We start from the raw sequence: 20,621 nt of genomic DNA, 5'->3' as shown, positions 1-20,621 counted from the left end.
ATCAAAGAGGCCCACCTGTGGAAGCCATACATTGTCCCTTTTATCTTTTATTGCTCTTGGAATCTGAGTTCCTGGCTAACATGCTTTGTTAGATGAAGATGGAGGACCATTGTGTTTCTTGCTTTTAATTCAAATGAGATCCAAGACAGGAGGGGGACCATTTGTGTATTGTCTCACTTCTTGCTCAAGGCGAAACCTTCAGTGGGTTTCGCCAGATGTATGGAAAATTACTGAGGGGGTTGTTAAAACATTGAGGGTATAAAAGTTTGTGCTTTCTTTTGTTTTAGCAGTTCACACTCAAGGTAGCCTCGAGCGGCTGCGTTTGACCGTGGCTCTTCCTTGCAAGGAAAATAAATCTTTATAAAGACAATTGGATTATGGTTTGTCTCTTATTAGTGATGTCATTGAATTAATTTTTGCCATTACAGTTGGTGTCAGAAGTGGGATTCCTTGGATGTGCCTTCTGGACCCCGAGAGCAGGTCGGTGAATGATCATCCTGGACTTAGAGTCACAGCCTTACCCCGTAGGATTGAGGGAGAAGGGCCTGACTGCTCTGGGGTGTCCGGAGGGTCCAGCCACTGGAATCAGAGAAAACGAATCCGATGGCAACGGGGCGCTTCTGGTAAGAGACAAACTCTTGAAAAAATTCAGGGGGAATTTTTTTTTTTTTTTTTTAGAATTTGGTTAAATTGAAAATTGAATTGATAGGGATAAACCATAGGGGGAGTCTGACTCTGTGACGAATGCAACGTGGTTGATATGTTTATGGGATAGAAACTGAAATCACGTGGGCGAATTGAAGGACTGAGTTGTGTGCGGTCCGGGGACTGAGTTGTGTGCGGTCCGGGGACTGAGTTGTGTGCGGTCCGGGGACTGAGTTGTGTGCAGTCCCGAAAAGGGCACTATTGCGAGTGTCCGCCCGGCTGGTCTTGGGTGAAGAGATCAGATCTGTACGGAGACGTCCAACAGATTAATAGCGCGCGCGCGAAAAAGCCACAGAATCAGACTGCCAATATGGGGAAATCCAAAGCAAGCTAGCTGAATATGAGACACCGGTATTTTATCAAATGAGAAAATTATATGGCCAGAAATGCATGCAACGTATACGAAGTTCATTAAATGTCATGATTTGAGTGTCACCGCTGAGTGACCGGACTGGGACTGTGAAAGAGTCAGTTGAAGGAAAAGGATAAATCGATGGGCTGTTGTGAGAACGCGTGTGAGAACTGTGAGCAGACACCGAAATGCTGGGTGTGAGAGGCATTGACTGTGGAGAAATGAAACGGAGAAATTAAAATGCCACAGCTGTTTAAAGATCGCTGGTGAGTATGAACTTTGACTAAATTTTAGCTAACAATTTGAGTGATATGATCAGTAATTTGATTAGTCGGTATAAAGATTGTAAGATGAACAAGAGCAAATGCTGTAAGCAGCTCCGCTCTGAAACCCTGACTTCAAAGAAATTTGCTGGACTGATGAAGATAATGGGCAGAAATGTTTTTATTGTAATTGGAAGTTAACTAGCTACAAACAAAGAGAGAACAAGAGAATTCAAATTTGTAGATGTTTGTGCGTATTCATTAATTTATAAAATGGGGGAGGTGCCATAACCGAAGGGAGATATACAATTTGAGTAACTAAAAATAATGTTGGTGAAAAAGCAGATAAACTTTAATAAAGCACCATAAATTGCAAGCCATTGTCTGTTTTATTGGACCTCGAGCGAGCTCTGTTCTCAAACAGACTGCCACTTTTGGAGCACACAGGTTGCTGAACGTTGCTCCATAAGCTAAAGATGAGAGCGTTTTAATTGTGCTCAGCTGGGCCATTGATTTTGAGCGTAACTTTGTCTGAACACCCATAAGGTGTAAAAAGTGTGGCAAATCAGGCCACCAGACTAAATTCTGTAAATGAAATCAGTAAAAAAAAAAAAAAAAAAGAATAAAACAGATTTACACTAAGAAAATGAGAAAATAATAAGCTTGATAAATTCTTTAGTGATTATTTTGGAAGGAAGGATTTGAGATAATTTTAATATGAGGTTAAAATTAAAGTTAAAGATGATAAAACATGTTGTAAAAGATATATAAAATATATAAATCCTGATTAACCGAGTTAAATGAAAAACATATAATAAATATGTTCTTGCTCTTCTCACCTTTGCAAAACTCTGATAATGATGATTTGACTGAATATTGGGTTGTTGAAATAACTATAGGTGTTAAAATGTTGAAAACCCTAGAAATTGATGTTTTGGTTTCAAAAGATAAGCCTGTGCTGAGCTGAAATAAACAATTTGTAATCTCAATCCGGCCACCACGTGGCCTAATTTGAGTAACAGAGACTCAATCTGAGTGAAAATTATAGCTTCTGAATTTATTTTGGGGGCAAAAGACAAATATAAAGTTATGATCACTTGAAAATGTGATTTCTGTCTAAGGATAGAGTTAAAAGGAAAATGTCTTATATTTATTTGAAAACAAAGCCAGATCTTACACTGAGCTAGTGTGAGGATTCAAGATTCAAGATTCAAGAGTTTTATTTGTCACATACACAGTTATATACACAATATACAACTGGCAGTGAAATGTAAACAGGTCCGCTCCATGGACAGTGCAAATAACAGTTACAAGAAATTAAATAGAAATAGAATAAAATTAGAATAAAAAGTATTAACATAAGTAGAATTATAAATAAATCAAGTAAAAGATAAAAATAGGAAATAAGATAAAAATAAAAATATAAAAAATATGTGGATATGATAAGTGAGATAAACTGTAGACTTAAAAATAAGTGGTTAACATAAAATATATAATATGTATATATAAAGAAGTATAATGTGCAAGGTTTATTACAGGTTGTTACGCAGTAACAATAGGGACGTAAAGTGCAGTGCAATTGCAGTATGTGGATGTTAATGTTAAAAGACTGTATGTTTATGTGTGTGCGGGGGTGAAGTGAGTCACGTGACTGAGTTCAGGAGTCTGATGGCCTGGGGGAAGAAACTCCTCCTGAGTCTTTCAGTCTTTGCCATCAGGCTACGGAAGCGCTTACCAGATGGCAGCAGGGTGAAGTGAGAGTTTGCAGGGTGATTAATGTCTCTGATGATTTTAGTAGCTCTACCTCTGCAGCGTTTGGTGTAGATGTCCTGCAGAGACGGGAGAGCTGAGCCTGAGATGCGCTCGGATAAGCGCACCACTCTTTGCAGGGCTTTGCCATCGTGACTGGTGCTGTTCCCGTACCACGCTGTGATGCACTGAGTCAGGACACTTTCTATCGCCCCTCGATAGAAAGTTTTCAGGATGGCTGGTGAAACCCTGAATTTCCTCAGCTGGCGCAGGTGGTACAGTCTTTGCCTGGCTTTTTTCACCTGTGTCTGGATGTGTGTAGTCCAGGTCAGATCCTCGGAGATGTTCACACCCAGGTATTTGAAGCTGCTCACTCTCTCTACCGGTGTCCCGCTGATCATGAGAGGGGAGTATGACCGATGCTGTCTCTTCCTGAAGTCCACAATCAGTTCTTTGGTCTTGTTGACATTCAGAGAGAGACAGTTGTCCTGGCACCATGATGTCAGTTGCTCCACTTCGTCCAAGTATGCCGTCTCATTGTTGTTGGAGATGAGACCCAGGACAACAGTATCATCAGCAAACTTGATGATCGAGGTGGAGCTGTGTGTGGACAAACAGTCATGGGTGTAGAGAGAGTAGAGCAGGGGACTCAGCACACAGCCCTGTGGAGCTCCAACACTCAGGGTGATGGAGGTGGAGGTGAACTGGCCTACTCTCACCGCCTGGGGTCTGCCAGTGAGGAAATCTTCAATCCAGAGGCAGAGAGAAGAATTCAGGCCTAGATCCAGGAGTTTGTGTGTTAGCTTAATGGGAACTATGGTGTTAAAGGCTGAGCTATAGTCAATAAATAGCAGCCTGACATAGTTCCCACTTTTGCTGTCGATGTGAGTGAGGCAGGAGTGAAGGACGTGAGAAATGGCATCTTCAGTCGATCTATTGGGACGATAGGCAAACTGAAGAGGGTCCAAAGTGTCAGGAATGGAGGAGCAAATGTTGTTTTTAATGAGTCTCTCAAAGACCTTCATGACTAAAGATGTGAGAGCCACTGGACGATAGTCATTTAGGCAAGAGGGTTTACTGATCTTAGGTACAGGGATGATGGAGGATCGTTTGAAGGAGGTGGGGACAACAGATGTAGCAAGGGACTCGTTGAATATGGATGTAAAGAGCCCTGCGAGCTGATCAGCACAGGACCGCAGAACACGACCTGAAATACCATCCGGCCCAGCAGCTTTCCTGACATCCACACGTTTGAGTGCCCTCCGAACCTCGTCCTCCGAGACAGAGATCACGTGACCGTTGCTGCTCTGAGGGACTCTCTCTGACGCGTCACTCGCCGGAGTCGCGCTGCCGCGATTACCATCAAAGCGAGCGTAGAAAGAGTTTAACTCGTTCACCAGTAACGGATCAGCTCTCACCTCTGCAGAGGATTTAGTTCCAAAAGCACAGATGGTTCTCAGTCCCTGCCACATCCGCCGGGAGTCGTTGAGTTGGAAATGAGATTCCACTCGGTCTTTATAGCGGAGTTTTGCGGCTTTAACGGCGCGCCGGAGGGCGTAACATGAAGCTTTGTACTCCCTCATATCCCCCGTTAGGAGACCGGCATTGTAAGCGGTGGTGCGCGAGTTTACTGCAGTGCGAATTGAACTGTCCACCCACGGTTTCTGATTAGGGAAGGACGTTATAGTTATTGTTTGTGTGGCTTGCTCTGTCAGTGTGTTAATAAAGCAGAGCGCCACTTCTGTGAACTCGCTGACGTCCTCAGAACTCGCGCGGAACATGTCCCAGTCGACGTCATCAAGAGCTGCCTGTAGCGTGATCTCTGAATGGGATGACCAGCGTTTGACTTCCCTCCTCACCGGGGGCTCTTGAACGAGCCTTTGTTTATATTCCGGTGTGAGGAAAATGGCGGCATGGTCCGATTTGCCAAAAGCTGGCTGTGAACGAGCTTTGTAGGCGTTCTTAAACGGAGAGTAGCAATGATCCAGTGTGTTTGCTCCTCGTGTGGGACAGGAGACATGCTGGTGAAAGTTTGGCAATACTTTCTTTAGGTTTGCTTTGTTAAAATCACCCGCGACGATGAAAGCAGCGTCGGGGTGTTTGTTTATGAAGCCGCTGGTCACATCATGGAGGGCAGATAAAGCCAGCCCCGTGTCTGCTTGTGGTGGAATATAAACGGCAGTGGAGATGACCGAGGAAAACTCCCTCGGCAGGTAGAAAGGCCGGCACATGATAGTTAAATGTTCCAAGTGAGGCGAGCAGGATCGCGAAAGAATGGAGATGTTCCTAGGATCGCACCATTTCTTGTTTATCATGAAACACACTCCACCGCCTTTAGATTTCCCGGCCTCGGCTGTTCTGTCCATCCGAAAAACAGAGAAGTTCTCGGACGGCGTCACGGCTGTATCCGGGACCGCTGGCGTGAGCCATGTTTCGGACAGACAATAGATGTTGCAGTCTCTCATGTCCCGTTGAAAACTTATCCTGGCTCTAAGATCGTCCATCTTATTCTCCAAGGATTGGACATTTGCGAGCAAAATGCTCGGGAGAGGAGGACTGAATGCTCTTTTTCTCAGTCTGTTGCGGATCCCAGCGCGTTTCCCGCGGTGTTTTTTGAATCTTCGCCGTCGACTCGAGTGGCCATTGTTCAACTCGGCGTCCCGGCGAATCTCAGATGGAAGATTGGAGAAAGTGTCCTGAAACAGGTCAGTGTAGCGGTAACCAATTTCCAGAAGTGTTTTGCTGTCGTAACAGATCAAAGCAGATGATCCGTTGGAAAAAATAGAGAGTAAAAGAGAGTAGAATAATAAATAAAAGCAAAGTCTTAGCGGAGCGACCTGAACGGCGACCGAGCACGGCGGCGCCATCTTGTATCCCATACTTGTATCCCATACAGGAGTGAAAGGTTTATGAAAATGCAGTGTAGCAACCCTGAAGGCCTCAGAGTCTCTCTCTCATCCCAGACCAGCTCAAAGCTGATATATGAGCCTGTGCCACACATGATAGAAGATATTGATGAGTAAAAGCACAGGGCATTATGTGAACACAATAGACAGTTATTTGTTAAGATATAAAAAAGGTGCCATCAAGAGGGCAATAAGACGGAAATTGAACTGAAATTTTGATTAATGTATGATATGACCAGTAACTTCTGTCTACTCTTAGCCTTCACCATGTACAGAACTGATGGCCTTAGTCACAGATGTAGCAGAACATTAAATGGAATGGAGAGTTGTTTTGGCTAAATTCACTGAGTGTAATCCACGCACTGTTAGGTTGCGTCTTTGAAGAAGTATGATGGATTTTAGTGATTAAGTTGTGTTATAATTAACCTGTCTCCATGTTTTTGCTAATTTGAAAGCAGACCAGATGGCTCTGATGACTCTTGAATGCACTTTCCGAAAGGCTCTAGAAAATATCGGATCCTGTTTAGGGTCAAAGATCTCAAAGCGATGACGTCGATAAGTCGCCTTGGACCCCCTACCAAAAAAAAAAAAAAAAAAAAAAAAAAAAAGGAGGAGGGGGTTTTATGTGAGGTGTGTATGAGAGGTGAGGCAGATGTCTGTGAGGCCAGCAGCATCTCTGTTGGGGGGGGGAAGCTGTGTTTCGTAAGGGCCAAGGTCAAGACTGGACACAGCAGCCCCTGCCCTAATATTGGCCCCTCTATACCGCTCACCAAATACCGCATAAATTGAGAGCCAGGAAACACCCTGAAGGAAAAGAGCTATGAATGAGATCGGCATTCAAGAGCCAGCTGAGACCATGCTGTGATTGTGATTGATAACTTTGTGGAGCAGAACAAAATTTATTTGGATTAGTAAAACTGTATGATATTGAACTAATATGTCTCTATCATAGTCTTAATCCTGCAGGTCATTAGGATGGCAGAGGATAATTTGGAGACATGGTGATGGCTTTAAGATGAGGATGGCTTTTGAAGTTTAAAGAGAAGGTCTGAATAACAAAGAAATCTAAACTAAAGATAACTTGAAACAATAAGTTACACTATGAAATTTCTAAACTTTGTGAAGGATTAATGATTTAAGGGTTAATGAATTTAACATTATAGTTAAAGTCTTAGAAGACTGTTGAAAAGATTATCTGGGTGAGAGAGAGAGAGAGAGAGAGAGAGAGGCTGGAAACAGGGATTGTACTATATCTGTTATTGCTCAGTTAAAGCTGAGACTACACAAAAACAATGATATCAGAACAAAACAACCCAGCTGACTTTTCTAAAAATAAACAACTAATGAACGAACATATTTGAAACTGGTTAAGAGACCATGTAAAAGCACATCTTGAGAATGAGCAGTTCATATTTATGTGTCATGATTGAGTGTAGTGTGTCAGTAACCTTTGGAATTAGTGTCTTTATCATTACAGATGAGTTAAGTTAAACAAAACAAAAAAAAAACTTTAGAGGAAGTTGATTATTCTGAGTGAATCTGATGAAAAGATGATCAGAACATGGGACGAGCTTTAAGTGGATTGGACATCCAGCTCTGTCTGTCACTAGTAATTATGACCAAATTTGTCATGGATGAAGACTATTTTAATTTATCTTTGGATTAATTAAGAGACAAAGTGACAATTTAACCGAAGTCACTATCCAAATGATCTAGAGACTCCCTCATATTTACGAAAGGCCGGAGGGCGAACCAAAAAGATAACTTCTAAAAGAATATCTAGATAACTTCTAGACATATTTTGATTCATACAGGAAACAAAAAAAATAAATAGAAAATAAAAATAAAAATTAGGATTTCTGACAGGGATTGTGAACAATCAAAGTCAAATTAGGCTAAAATGGATATTGAAATATGAATGCTTTTTAAAATACAGATTGGTTTTAACCAGCGTTAAAGAAATTGATGTGGCAAGTTTGATGATAAGAATCACTGCCAAATGACATGATGTAAGAGGAGTTTTAATGGACAGGGCATGGAGAAAAGGGTACTTTAAAAGAAATCCTAATTGATTAATTAATTAATTTTGTTTATTGATAACAGGAGCTGAAAAGATTTTGATAAAGAATTGGGTATTGAGTATGATTAAGTATGATGTCACGAGATAAAGATGAGTGAACGAGCTGATTGAACGTAATACAAATTGATAATTTTGTCATTTTGATGAAGTATATTTAACATTAACAAATTTAGATTTATATTTGTTAATGGTTAAATATGAGGCGGGCTATGATGAGTGAAAATGGGTCTGTTGGAAATAGTAAGTAGGGTAGTTTGTGAAGAATTGTGTTGAAATGACTGACTGAAGGAAGGTTGATAAGAATGTGATGCACAGTGAGAAACTGTGGGCAAAGCACAAAATGTAAACTGAAGGATGTTTTATGTAGAGATTTAAGGCGCTAAGATGGATTATTATCTATCTTACTTATTTGTATTGTTTAGTTTGAGTGAATGCCAAAAAGGTCTGTTATGATTTTGATTAATCAAAAGAACCACTGATTGTTTGTTTTTCATATATGTTTTCTAAAGTGTTTAGTCTCTGAGGAGTGACTGTGGGTCTGGCCTAGGGATGTGTGTGTCGTCAAACGGTTGAAGCAGAAAGTTGGCATGTTTGAATTTTGGAGGTATCACACACCCCTAACATGATGGGAGAGCAGTGACAGTGATTACTGACTTAGCCCGGCTTACAGAGATGAAATACGGATTTGTCTTCCATTTTATTGGATATTTTCAGTATGTTTATGGGAAACTTTCAAGTTAAGACTTAAATGCGCAGCGTAACTAACAACAAAGAGTTTATTTCAACAGAAAACCATGAGAGCAGATGCGGCTGCGAAGGCCACGGCAGCACAGCAGTCAAAGGAACCAGAATGTATTTTATTATCTGAAACTAACACAAATGCTTTGATTTCCTTACAGAGTATGCAGGCATTTGCCACAGCAGCGGAGAAGCACCTGTGGAGACGTGGCTGGAAACTTATGAATGATGTGTGAATGTGCAAAATGGCGTCTAGACAAGAAGTGATGGCAAGCCTTGTTTACCCCAACAATATTTTCAATGATTATGATAAATGGCTGCATGGGCGAGCCTGCAGCCAAAGGGGGAATGGTAATGGTAATGGTACTCAAATGAATGAAGTTTATAAGGGGGTTACAATATTTGCTGAAAATTTCGCATTTTGATGCATATTGAAATACATGAAAACGAGAAAAGGCCTTGAGTAAATCTGAGCCCGTTTGAGACATTTTTTTTTTGGAAGACCACCATTCATGGGAATGGAAGGGGGTAAACAATAGCTTGCATCAATAGAATTGTGAATTATTGCAAAGAAATGTCTTCTCTGTTGTCTGGTGTATGTGTGCAGGCGAAAACTGCTACAGGGGAAACCGGCTGAGACTCCCTTGCACAACATCAAGCCAGGAGATCACGTGGTAAAACAGGACCTGAGTACGAAGAGCTGGAAGGCGGAAAGGTGGCTAGGGCCTTTTGTCAGGCTTCTGACGACACTGCCGTCAAAGAAGCGGAGAGAGCGACGTGGGTGCATGCGAGCCATTGCAGAAAGATCCCAACAGTGATCGGGGAGGAGGAGCCAAGAGGAGAGAGAAGCAGGAGGCAAACGTCTGTGCGGGCAGATATATAAACATCATTTGCCGTTATCATCTCAGGAGCAGAGACACTGGCACAACGTGGTGCTGAGCCAACCAGTTTTCAAGTTAAACCCTATTTCAAGCCTACAGAATCCAGTAGGTGGTGCTTAGAGCTGCAGCGGACATCGAGCAAGGGAAGATTCCAACAAAACATCCAACGTCTGCTCGAAAGAGAACGCAGCGGTACAACCACACAGACATGTTGATTACAAAATTGAGAGTGATGCATGTTCAAGGAGATGTGTGCGTGTGCTCACGAGACTGAAGCTGAACGTGAAAGCAGGGTGTTCTGACTGCAGAGTCAGAATTGACATCAAGAATTCGACCACAGGGAACTGCACAACGGTGATAGGCGGTATCACAACAGGTTTTACCTGTACGTTTAGAAAACCAAGTGACACTTCGCATGCGGTAATTTGGGTTTGTGGTGACAGAAACCATTTCATGCCACAGAAAGACTCGACAGGTTGCTGTTATCCAGCTTTAATGAATGTGATGAGTGACTATTATTACTACTTCTATTTTTATTATATACACATTTTAAATTTTTCTTTTTTGCAAGTTATCAAAGAATGATAAAAGGGGGAAATTGTTGGGGAAAAATTTAATCACAGAAGATTTAATCTTCCAGACCTGTTTTCTCTATTGTGTTTTAAATGAGTCAGATCAAAGAGGCCCACCTGTGGAAGCCATACATTGTCCCTTTTATCTTTTATTGCTCTTGGAATCTGAGTTCCTGGCTAACATGCTTTGTTAGATGAAGATGGAGGACCATTGTGTTTCTTGCTTTTAATTCAAATGAGATCCAAGACAGGAGGGGGACCATTTGTGTATTGTCTCACCTCTTGCTCAAGGCGAAACCTTCAGTGGGTTTCGCCAGATGTATGGAAAATTACTGAGGGGGTTGTTAAAACATTGAGGGTATAAAAGTTTGTGCTTTCTTTTGTTTTAGCAGTTCACACTCAAGGTAGCCTCGAGCGGCTGCGTTTGACCGTGGCTCTTCCTTGCAAGGAAAATAAATCTTTATAAAGACAATTGGATTATGGTTTGTCTCTTATTAGTGATGTCATTGAATTAATTTTTGCCATTACACTATCCAGTATAATATGAGAAAACAGGAAAACGTGTAGTTTGGTGTTGATATGTATGAGCATTTACACTTCACATACAATATCATATACAGTGTGTTAACGTTGCAAACCATTGCCATCTTCGTGCTTTTGCAAACTGGATGCTCCGACTTGCCGTAGAGTCCTCAAACCCAGTAGAGGTGTGCCCATGTAGATGAGCCCATAAATCTGCATTTTGAGTGGCGTGTGGCGTCAACTTAGCGTCTTTCGGCGAGTGGCGTTATTTTAACGCGTGGCGGCGTGAGACGTTAACTTAATGCCTGACGCCGCTTATTTAACACTTGGCGGCGTTATGAAAACGGCGTTTTAATATTATTACGGCGATGAAAAGCACGCAAATTCTGACCCATTTGGCTTTCGATAGTTGTTCATTCGTTTCAGAGAGACCGAAATAAACAGTTCTCGGTTCAGTGTACTGCTGATCCGAAAACCGGTTGCAACCGATTCTTCACTCGAGAACGAGAACGAAATTGAGATTCGAGAACCGCCAGAGCGAAAAGGAGTCGCTTGCTTCGCCTTTGCTGTAGTTTGATTAGGCTACGTCATGTTTATCTAATATCACCTTATTTACAAATTAAATACAATGGAGTCCTAACAAAGTTAGGCAGATTGATTTTCTGAATTCAAACCCTTATAAGAGACGTTCAAGCTGCATATGGTAACTTAACCAGAAAACCAGAGGTGATCGAGCCTTCAGTGTAGCTGCCCCTAACCTGTGGAACAACTTGCCAGTCCATATCAGAACCTGCCCAACTCTCGAATGTTTCAAATCATTGCTAAAAACCCTTTTTTTTTTCTTTGGCTGTTGCTTCGAGTTAGGTTGGTTATTTTTTTTCTTTTAATTATCACGGTACACTCTATACTATATATTATAAATGTTTTATTATTGTACTTTTATTGTATGAGTAGGGACTTATTTGTTGCATTAACCTGTGAAGCACCTTGGTCAACTGTGGTTGTTTTAAGTGTGCTATATAAATCAAATTGATTGATTGATTAACCTCTGTTTAAAACTGCCTTTGCACTTTGTTCTTGCTATTATTATTATTATTATTATTAGGCTATTTAATATTAATATTATTTAATTAACTTTTTTTCATTTACAAACAACAGGCAATACCTGTTAAATATAGTGTGTAAGACAATTACAGTGTGTAAGTGCACGTTTCCAGCAATTGTTCTTTTTAAAATGTGTGTAGGCCTATTATTTGAACACTTTACATTTTTATTAAAACATTGTTTATTCAATACTAACCCAATTTGTGAATGTGTCCTCATTAACTATAATTACACATAAACATCTTTTAAATAAATAAATACTTCAATCACAAATAGTCAATCAGATGCTCATACAGTGATAAGACAGTAATGAACTTGAAAATGATGAAAACATATTTACACTATGTTTTATTAGATCACGTCTCAATGTTCAACAAAACTTGCTTTTCGTTCTCATGAAAAATTACACGCATGCTCAGTCAGTATCAACTCATCGATTCTCAAATCGGACATGACCGAAATAAACAGTTCTCGGTTCAGTGTAGGCTACTGCTTATCCGAAAACCGCTGCAACCAATTCTTGACTCGAGAACGAGAACTGTGACAGGCCGTGTAGGCTACACTCATTCGTGTGCGCTGCACGCATGCTCAGTATCATCAGCTTCTGCTCGCTGACGTGCTCGTCATCATCAGTTCTCTCTACAGTAGGTTAAGTGTATTGTTGGAGTTAGGGATGAAACGGTATGGAAATTTCACATCACGATTATAGTGACCCACATTATCATGGTTATCAATATTATCACTGTTTTGTTCAAATGAGATGAAAGTGTTCAAAAAGAACAGATGCACACACTGAAAACATTTCAACAAGTTTTATATTTGAATAACAAATAACTAAAGCAGCTCTATGCACTTTTTTAAGCTAGATTCTATTCTGTGGGATTTCCTTCCTTATAATGGCCGTCATCAATAGCAACGCATAACTCATAAATAATAATAATTTGGTGTAAATATAATCTCTAATATTATCTCTGTAAATATATTCTCAAGCAATATTCTCATCAGTGTTGTTCAGCTATGATGCATTTAAATCTAGCATATTTTGTGTAAGAGCCCAAACAGTATCCTAGTGAAATAATGCATATCAATATTTTCATATGATTTGACAGTTTATTTTATTAAATATCAAAATGTGTGCATCATACCGGACACCTAGATGAACACTTTACAGTCAGTTTTATGACTGTCATTCTCTTCAAATGCTATTGAAGTTTGAAACATGTATAATGTTACCAATGTTGTATGTAACTTTAGAGACGGTCCCTAAATTCGCCAGCTTTATGCCAGTCATATCAGATGCGCTGCGGTTCTGCTGTGTTTGTTTGAAACAATTTTCGCTGCTGAAATAGAACAAAAACAGTCAATCACTGTATGATGAGTGAATCTCCTGCGCACATCGCACACACATCTCCGCTTTGAGTGCAGATTTCAGCGAGTGAGAGCGCGCTGAAGATATTGCATTCATAAACTCAATAGTAGCTCGGCGGGAGAGACTGAGGCGGACCGGGAAGATGCGGGGGACTAAGTTAAGTTTTTTTTGCGCTTTATTTGGTAATATTTCAAATGAATATGAATAAAATAGTATCAGTAAGACATTTTGGCGCCCCTATGGATGAGTGGCGCCCCTAGCATTTGCCTATTCCGCCTATGCCACGGGCCGGCCCTGATGTCAAGCCCTGATTATCCCTTAAATGTCACCCTAGTCTTGTCTGAATTTGTTTGTTCGCTTCACGTTATTATTTGTCCAAATATAAGTCCACTTGCCTTGCGTTTGTAGTTTTGAAGTGTTTCCCCCTATTACCGCGACTTTCTTCTGGCATGTTCTGCAGACAGGGTGACCATCTTTGATTAAGTTTCCCTTAGGACTTTTGTAAATGCCAAAATATGACCACACCTCAGATTTGGTCCTTTTAGAGGCTGAAAAATCTCCCTGCGCTGTCACTAGCCGCGTTTCCATTACCCTTCAAATTGCGCAAATTGAAATTGCGAATTGAAAATATGCCCAATGGAAACGCGTCAATTTCGCAAAAACTCCCATATATCGCAAAAAAGTTTTTACGCTCGCATGAGGTGGTTTTTCAGGCAATTCGAAAAAGGAAATTTTCGCAAAACTGCAATGGAAACAGTTTTTTCGCATTTACAGGTCACCTGGTACGGTCACGCATTGCTCTCACATAGGGCCAACATATCATTTTTTTTCCACTCAAATATGTACTAGATCTTATGTCGTTAAAACGACATATATTTTCTCCTAATAAGGAAAGTGGCGTAACTTTATAATGACGGACCCCGGTGCAAACACAAATATCATAACTATCTATAGGCCTGTAATTATGACATATATTCAAGAAATGTATTAAAACAGAAAGACGCTATAGTTTCAGCCTTGCTCAAAGACTAGGTCAATCCATTCCCGACGATCTTGGTTTGCTTCTTATTTATTAAATATAGCCTACAGCCAAATGGTTGATTAAACATTGATAAAAATTAAAATACAATTTATACAAAACGAAATTCATTTTAAAGAAAGACTTTCCAGAAAACAATTCAGTTGTGCTCAAAATCCATGTCTCCAGACATATGCGCATCTGATTTGCCTTAGCTACTCATGCTGCTCACTTTTCATAATCAACATATGAAATATATAATATAATATAAAATATATAATATAATATAAAAGATTATAATAAATATTTAGATATTATAAATAAATATTATTATAATATTTAGACATAGCCTAACTATATATGAAACTATATAGGCTACGTTTTCTTTAACCCTCTTTCGATGTTGGCGCCTTTTGATGGATTTTTTCCTTATTCCAGGAAACTCTCAATATTCAGATTCATTTTTAGCCATACAGATGTGCAAGACATAATTATAAACAGTAAACTCTCTACTTTTGTGTACACTCACGATAACGGCAAAGGCCGTGGACTCAGAGAACAGATTATTTTGCACTCCACTCCAAACGCTGTCTTCATTTCAAAAATATATTTTGTTTATTAAACGCAAAGTTTTTCATTTCAAAAGCATTTCTAAATTCAGTTTATATTTCCAAAAAACGAAATTCCGAGCCAAAATAACGAAGTGATAAAAAAAACCTTTGATTTACCACCATGCAAATTCAAACTTTTCGCTCGTCTCTGTATGTGGCAATGCGTCACAATAACCTGGCGTATGTAAAAGTGGATCATTCTTTACAGATGATGGTATGTTTGAACAGAAGACGAGTTCTTTATTAAACTCATAAAAAAACAATAGAATACAAAATGCCCCAATTTATCATAACAGCTCATATGTGCCGCTCAAGTATAAGGTGCATTCCTTGCCATCAGTGCTTGGATTACACGCACGTCTCTATACCAGTAAAAATAATGGCGTGCGGTGGCTGGGATATACATAAACCTAACAACATACGTAGCATGATTTTTGGAATGATTTATCTCGAGAGGGAAAAAATGGTTTTAGTCGCATAACATCAGTTAATGGAAACGCTGTCATTTCGCAATATTTTTTTGTCGACTTTTAGAAAATATCGCAAAAGTTTTGCGCAAATCTGTAATGGAAACGCGGCTACTGCCTTCTGCCATTTCTTCTCATTCAGAAAACAGCGCTGTGCTGCGCCTGCATCAGACTGGCCAAGATTTACCGCAGTTTTCAAAATAATGGTTTTAATGATAATTAAATTTTAAACGATATTACTAACCGTCACTAAATTTTATCGTGGTTTATCGTGAAACCGGTAATCGTTACATCCCTAGTTGGAGTAACTGAATAACTCCAGGATGTTGGTTTATTTCGAGTCAGATGGACAGTCAGACACGTCAAAAAGTGATTAACTTTATAAATTTGTGGATTAGTGCTTACTAGAGATGCAAACTGATTAGAACGATTCAGTCCGATTTGGTGAACTGGTTCGACCGGTTCACTAAAAAGAACCGGTTCAAAAGAACGATTCGTTCGCGAACCGGACATCACTAGTTCAGACTGATTTGAGCTGATTCCGTCGTTGAGTAAGTCTCTTCCTGACTGAGTTGAGAACATTGGGCATTCATGTGGGTGTTTAACAACTGTTTTCTTTTTAAGATGTTCGAGGCCCTTCCCTTTTAGTATTTAATGCGAGGAATCGCTGTTGTCCTATAACGTGTTATTTTGTTTGTTTCATCTATTTTGATTTGTAATTATGGCTTGTCATATATGGGTTGAATGACGAGCTGTTAAGTTGTTTTGTTTCTTTTCTGTTGTTTTTATACTGACTTGATTTATTTTTGGTTTATCTTCTCATTGTGATTCCTGATTTTTGATTTTGTGTGTATGTGTGTGCGAGCAATCGCAAAGCTTCTTTTGCTAGGTGCTGAGGGCTTCAGGAATCCTTGCTTCCTCCGCGTGTTGGTGGTGGTTTGAACACTGGGTGCTGTGAGACGCACAGATTTTGTGTGTGAGTGATAAGAACTAACTTCGCATTGTGTGGTTGTATTCCTGGCCCATTAGCCCTCAGCCAAAGCTTTTGATTGTGTGAATGTTAAGTTGTGGTGACTGACTTTCTGATAACGTATTCCTCTTCTGACAAAATAACATTTCGATCCGATGGTGTGGCGTGTCTTGTCTGATATGTTCAGAGTATTTTAAGGTGATTTTTGTATTAATAAAGAACTCTTTTGTACGATTTTCATGTCCCTTAGTGCAACTACTTTCAGATTTCTCCTGCCACACTAGCATGTTTTTAACAATATGCCAACATAATTAGCATGTAGCTAGCATAATGCTAACACAATTAACATGCTGCTAACATAATGTTAACACTATTGGCATGTTGTTAGCATGATGCTAGCACATTTTTAATTGTTTTTATCATGTTTTAACCCTAAGCTAATTGCTATTAGCATGTTGCTATTCACTGCTAGCATGTGTTGCATGTTGAAAGTCCAGTTTGCTAACATGAGTCAAAAGGCCATCTCAATACGATGTTCTGATGCAATTTATAGATCTTGTTAAACGGTTGCTAAGGTACTCTGTTTGGTTGCAATGGAGTGGCTTGCCAGTATGAATGATATACTGTAAACCAACCCCGTGCCTCTGACATTCAGATTAGAAGATATCCTTCTTTGGATTTGGGTTGCTAGGGTGATCGACAATGGTTGCTAGGGCGTAGCTAGGAAGTGCTGAAGGTGATTTGTGATTGGCTGTTTGCTGCCTCAAGTCAAATGAGCCCACCCTTATGTTTCTATGACACTTCTATCCAAAGATATCTCTGTGATCTCTTTCAATGGCAGTCTATGGAAGTTGTTGCTAGGGTGCTCTAAATGGTTGCTAGGGCGTGGCTTGATAGCTTCACGATGATCCTGAGATAGTGATTGGTTGCCTGGTTACAACGACGGAGAACTTTAATCTCTGCAAATGTCTCTTTGCTATTTTTACATTCATAATCATCAGCGACTTCTGCCAGAGCTTTGTGTGCTTTATGTGCTCTTGAGCGAGAGGCATATATTCCTTCCTCAGACCCTAAATGAGTCACAACATTAAACCAAGCCTGCAGCACTCCTGTCAGGAACTGAAGCTTCCGCGCCTCGGTCGCCCCCTGGTGGCTGGTCCCAGTATAGCTCCTAAACCCCACCGCTCCATGTATTTGAATGGACGCGAGACACACTAAACAATTCAATTACACTTCAAATATTTGTTTCCTAAAGATGGTTTCTGTCATTTTAGGCAGTTTTTATTATGATAATTTCATTTCAAGTGTTCGTTTTTTAAATAAGTTTAGTTTTAGTTTGCTATTTGATGGTATAAAAACGGGGGGTGTGACGTCATGATTGACAGCTGAGATTGACGGCTTCTCTGAGTGAAGTTGTCACTGAGGCACTAACTGACTTTTTTCGGGATTTTTGGGAGGAGATTGGAGCTTTAGCTTTAATTTCTACATTTCTATAACTGTTTATTTCACACCATCATAATGAATTGTTCTGCATCTGTGAGAGTGTGGGCGGGCTCTTGATAATCACGCCTCTACTTCCTGTTCTCTACTGCGCAGACTCGGTCCCAAGATGTCAGCGCCATGTTCAGGCCTACGAAAGCTTCAACTCTGGTCAGCGGAAGTCAATGAAGTCACGTCGTCCATATTTTTTTACGGTCTATGCATTAAATAAACTGAACAAATAAAGCGAAAGGGTTTTGAGGTGATGTGTAATCTTGTTAACATTTGTGAATGATGCCCAGCTCTACTGGAAAGTCACACATCTGTACATGATGTTATAAAAGTATCCTGATAAATGTGCGACACACACAAGACGTGCAGTTCTGCATCTGAAGACAATAATGACTACAAGTGAATTTCTTCAGTCCTCTATAAGAACAGATGCGGCTGATACAGAAGATCATAAGTGTTGAAATATGGATTATCATTAGACAGATGTGAATATGAAGACTCACCTGATACAGTCAGTCTAACAGCATCACTGCGCTGAGAGAGTTGAGTCTTCATCTGTCCTGTACAGGTGTATTTACTGCTGAGAGACACATCAGCTGTGAAACTGTATTCTGATGATGGTGTTGTTGTATAGACAGGTTCAGGTTGTCCATCTCTATTCCAGCTGTATGTCCACTGAGTGTTTCCTCCTCCCTGTATGTCACATGTGAGAGTGACTCTCTCTCCACTGAACACACTCTGATCCGGCTTCACCTTCACTACAGGTTTAGGTCTCTCTGTATTAATACACACATGAGTAAATATTGACTGAAACAGCTCTTAGTAGTTCAACAGTCTCTTGATTGTACATGTGATCATAGAGAGAGTTTATGAGGACAATAATACTCAACTCACCTACAGAGAGAGAAACACCAGAGCCTTCTTGTGGTGAAACTGATCTTCCATCAATGTGACCTTTACACGTGTACTGACCCTGATCAGATGTAATAGCTTCAGCAATACTGAGAGTGTCTCTGTTTACAGTGTAACGCTCAGACGTCTGTAACTTTACTCTGTCTTTATACCACTCATATCTCCACTCATATCTCCACTCATATCTCCAGTCACTGTGATCAGGCTTTATCTCACACTTCAGATTGACTGTCTCTCCAGTGAACACAGATCTGTCTGGTGTCACAGTCACTGTAGATGTGGGTAAAGCTGAGAAGAAACACAGAAACACAAAGTGACTCAAACAGCTCTTTCAGTGCAATGTAAAATAATTACATTTTGTAAATGTTTTACAAAACTATTGTAAGTAAAAAATGTTGAAGACGATGATCATTAGACAGATGTGAATATGAAGACTCCTGGCGGAGAGTGTAGTTACGCACATACAGGAAATGCACATGCTGTGCGCACGCCCCCAGGACTGACAGACGCCATTTCCTTACACTCGCGATGCTGAGCAAACGAGTAGGGTTAACACGAGATAGTGTTTTATCTCATTAACAGTATGAAGTTTATAACATTATATTGTTTTAGGATGGTACCTCTGTGTGTGTGTGTGTGTGTGTGTGTGTGTGTGTGTAAGTAAGAAGTAAAGTAAGTGTTTTTTCTCATTTACCATTTTTTTTATTTTTTATAATGTAATGATTTATAGCAACTGCGTTTAAACGAGCCAAAACTTTTCTCTCGGGGAGTGAGGGGACATACAGTGCAGACATGGAGGTTACATTTAACCAAGAGAACACAAAGTAAGCGTTTAACCTCATCTACAAAGTGAATTTATGACGGTATATTGTTTTATAATGATATTTTTGTGCTTTGCGCTCCCAGAGCCGTTGAAATACAGAGTTTGCAACACGCTTTGATCTCGCGGTCACGTGGTTCATGGAGCTCTCAACAACTCGCGCCGTCAATCTGTTGGAATGGTTGGAGGAGGACAGAAAAGCGGTTTCACTATATTAGCTGCAATTTCTGGTAAATATTAACCTTATGAATTGAACTGACGGGCCGCCTTCGGTATTCAACCTACGGAAAAATTGTAACTGGCGCGGCGATGACGTCGGACGTAGAGGGAAAAAAAACATACATAGTGTAAAAATCGGACATAGTGTAATATTGGGCTTTTTGACGGGATTCGGTTTCTGCCGAACCCTAAAATTTTTTCCACCAAACCGAACCCTAGGCTTGCACTACACGCTGGTCGAACATAATTACGCCGCCGATGATTACGTGCCGATTTGTCTCGTGGTGACAAGGACCCTAAACAATAGCCGCTGTTAAAACATTTGCGTATGAAACATCTGAAAGAATATGAGTTGTGCATGAAGGAATCTACAGACAGCAGCCAATGCAGCATCTTCAGGTACGGCAAAGGAAGGACAGTCATCCTGGCATAATGTTGCCTATTCTTAATTAAATTAAATTAAATTAAATTAAAAATACACTGCTGTAGGGATGCTCATTCGGTTATTTTTCCCAACCAACAACCACTGCTCATTATTAATCGTTAACTGATAAGATTATAATCTTGAATTGGCAGATTGACGAGTGTCTGTGATCCGTTAAAAAGACACGTTTTTCACAGGTTTATTTTACTGTGCAAACATCAGCATACAGATCAGATAAAATATTAATAAAAATAATAAAATAAATAGGCCTACACTAAATACTTTTCACTTAAATAATTACCAAATTAAGATGACAAAATGAAAATACAATGAATTTGTTTGAAGTTTTGAAGAACCGAAATGTTTTTTTTGTCAAATAAAAATAGCAGACCTACCTCAATCCACAACTTGTATGTTTTTATTTATTTATTTATTTATTTTTTATAAC

At 39.9% G+C, this 20,621-nt stretch overlaps 1 protein-coding gene across 1 annotated transcript in view; it reads right to left on the bottom strand.

The window, feature by feature from the left end:
- The window catches only part of LOC307122421 (Fc receptor-like protein 5), a gene marked incomplete at its 5' end in the record, with an annotated part of 35,876 nt that extends 16,653 nt beyond the window's left edge, over positions 1-19,223 (bottom strand). Inside the window, 3 exons of the mRNA XM_079846406.1 lie at positions 18,302-18,574; positions 18,693-18,998; positions 19,187-19,223. Coding sequence (XP_079702532.1) covers positions 18,302-18,574; positions 18,693-18,998; positions 19,187-19,223 — 616 coding nt within the window. The remainder of the gene's footprint in view (positions 1-18,301; positions 18,575-18,692; positions 18,999-19,186) is intronic.
- Positions 19,224-20,621: the final 1,398 nt, after the last annotated feature.

This window comes from Gobio gobio (genome assembly GCF_949357685.1).
Source record: "Gobio gobio genome assembly, contig: scaffold_119, whole genome shotgun sequence".
NCBI lineage: Eukaryota > Metazoa > Chordata > Actinopteri > Cypriniformes > Gobionidae > Gobio > Gobio gobio.
This window is presented reverse-complemented; position numbering and strand designations above follow the sequence as displayed.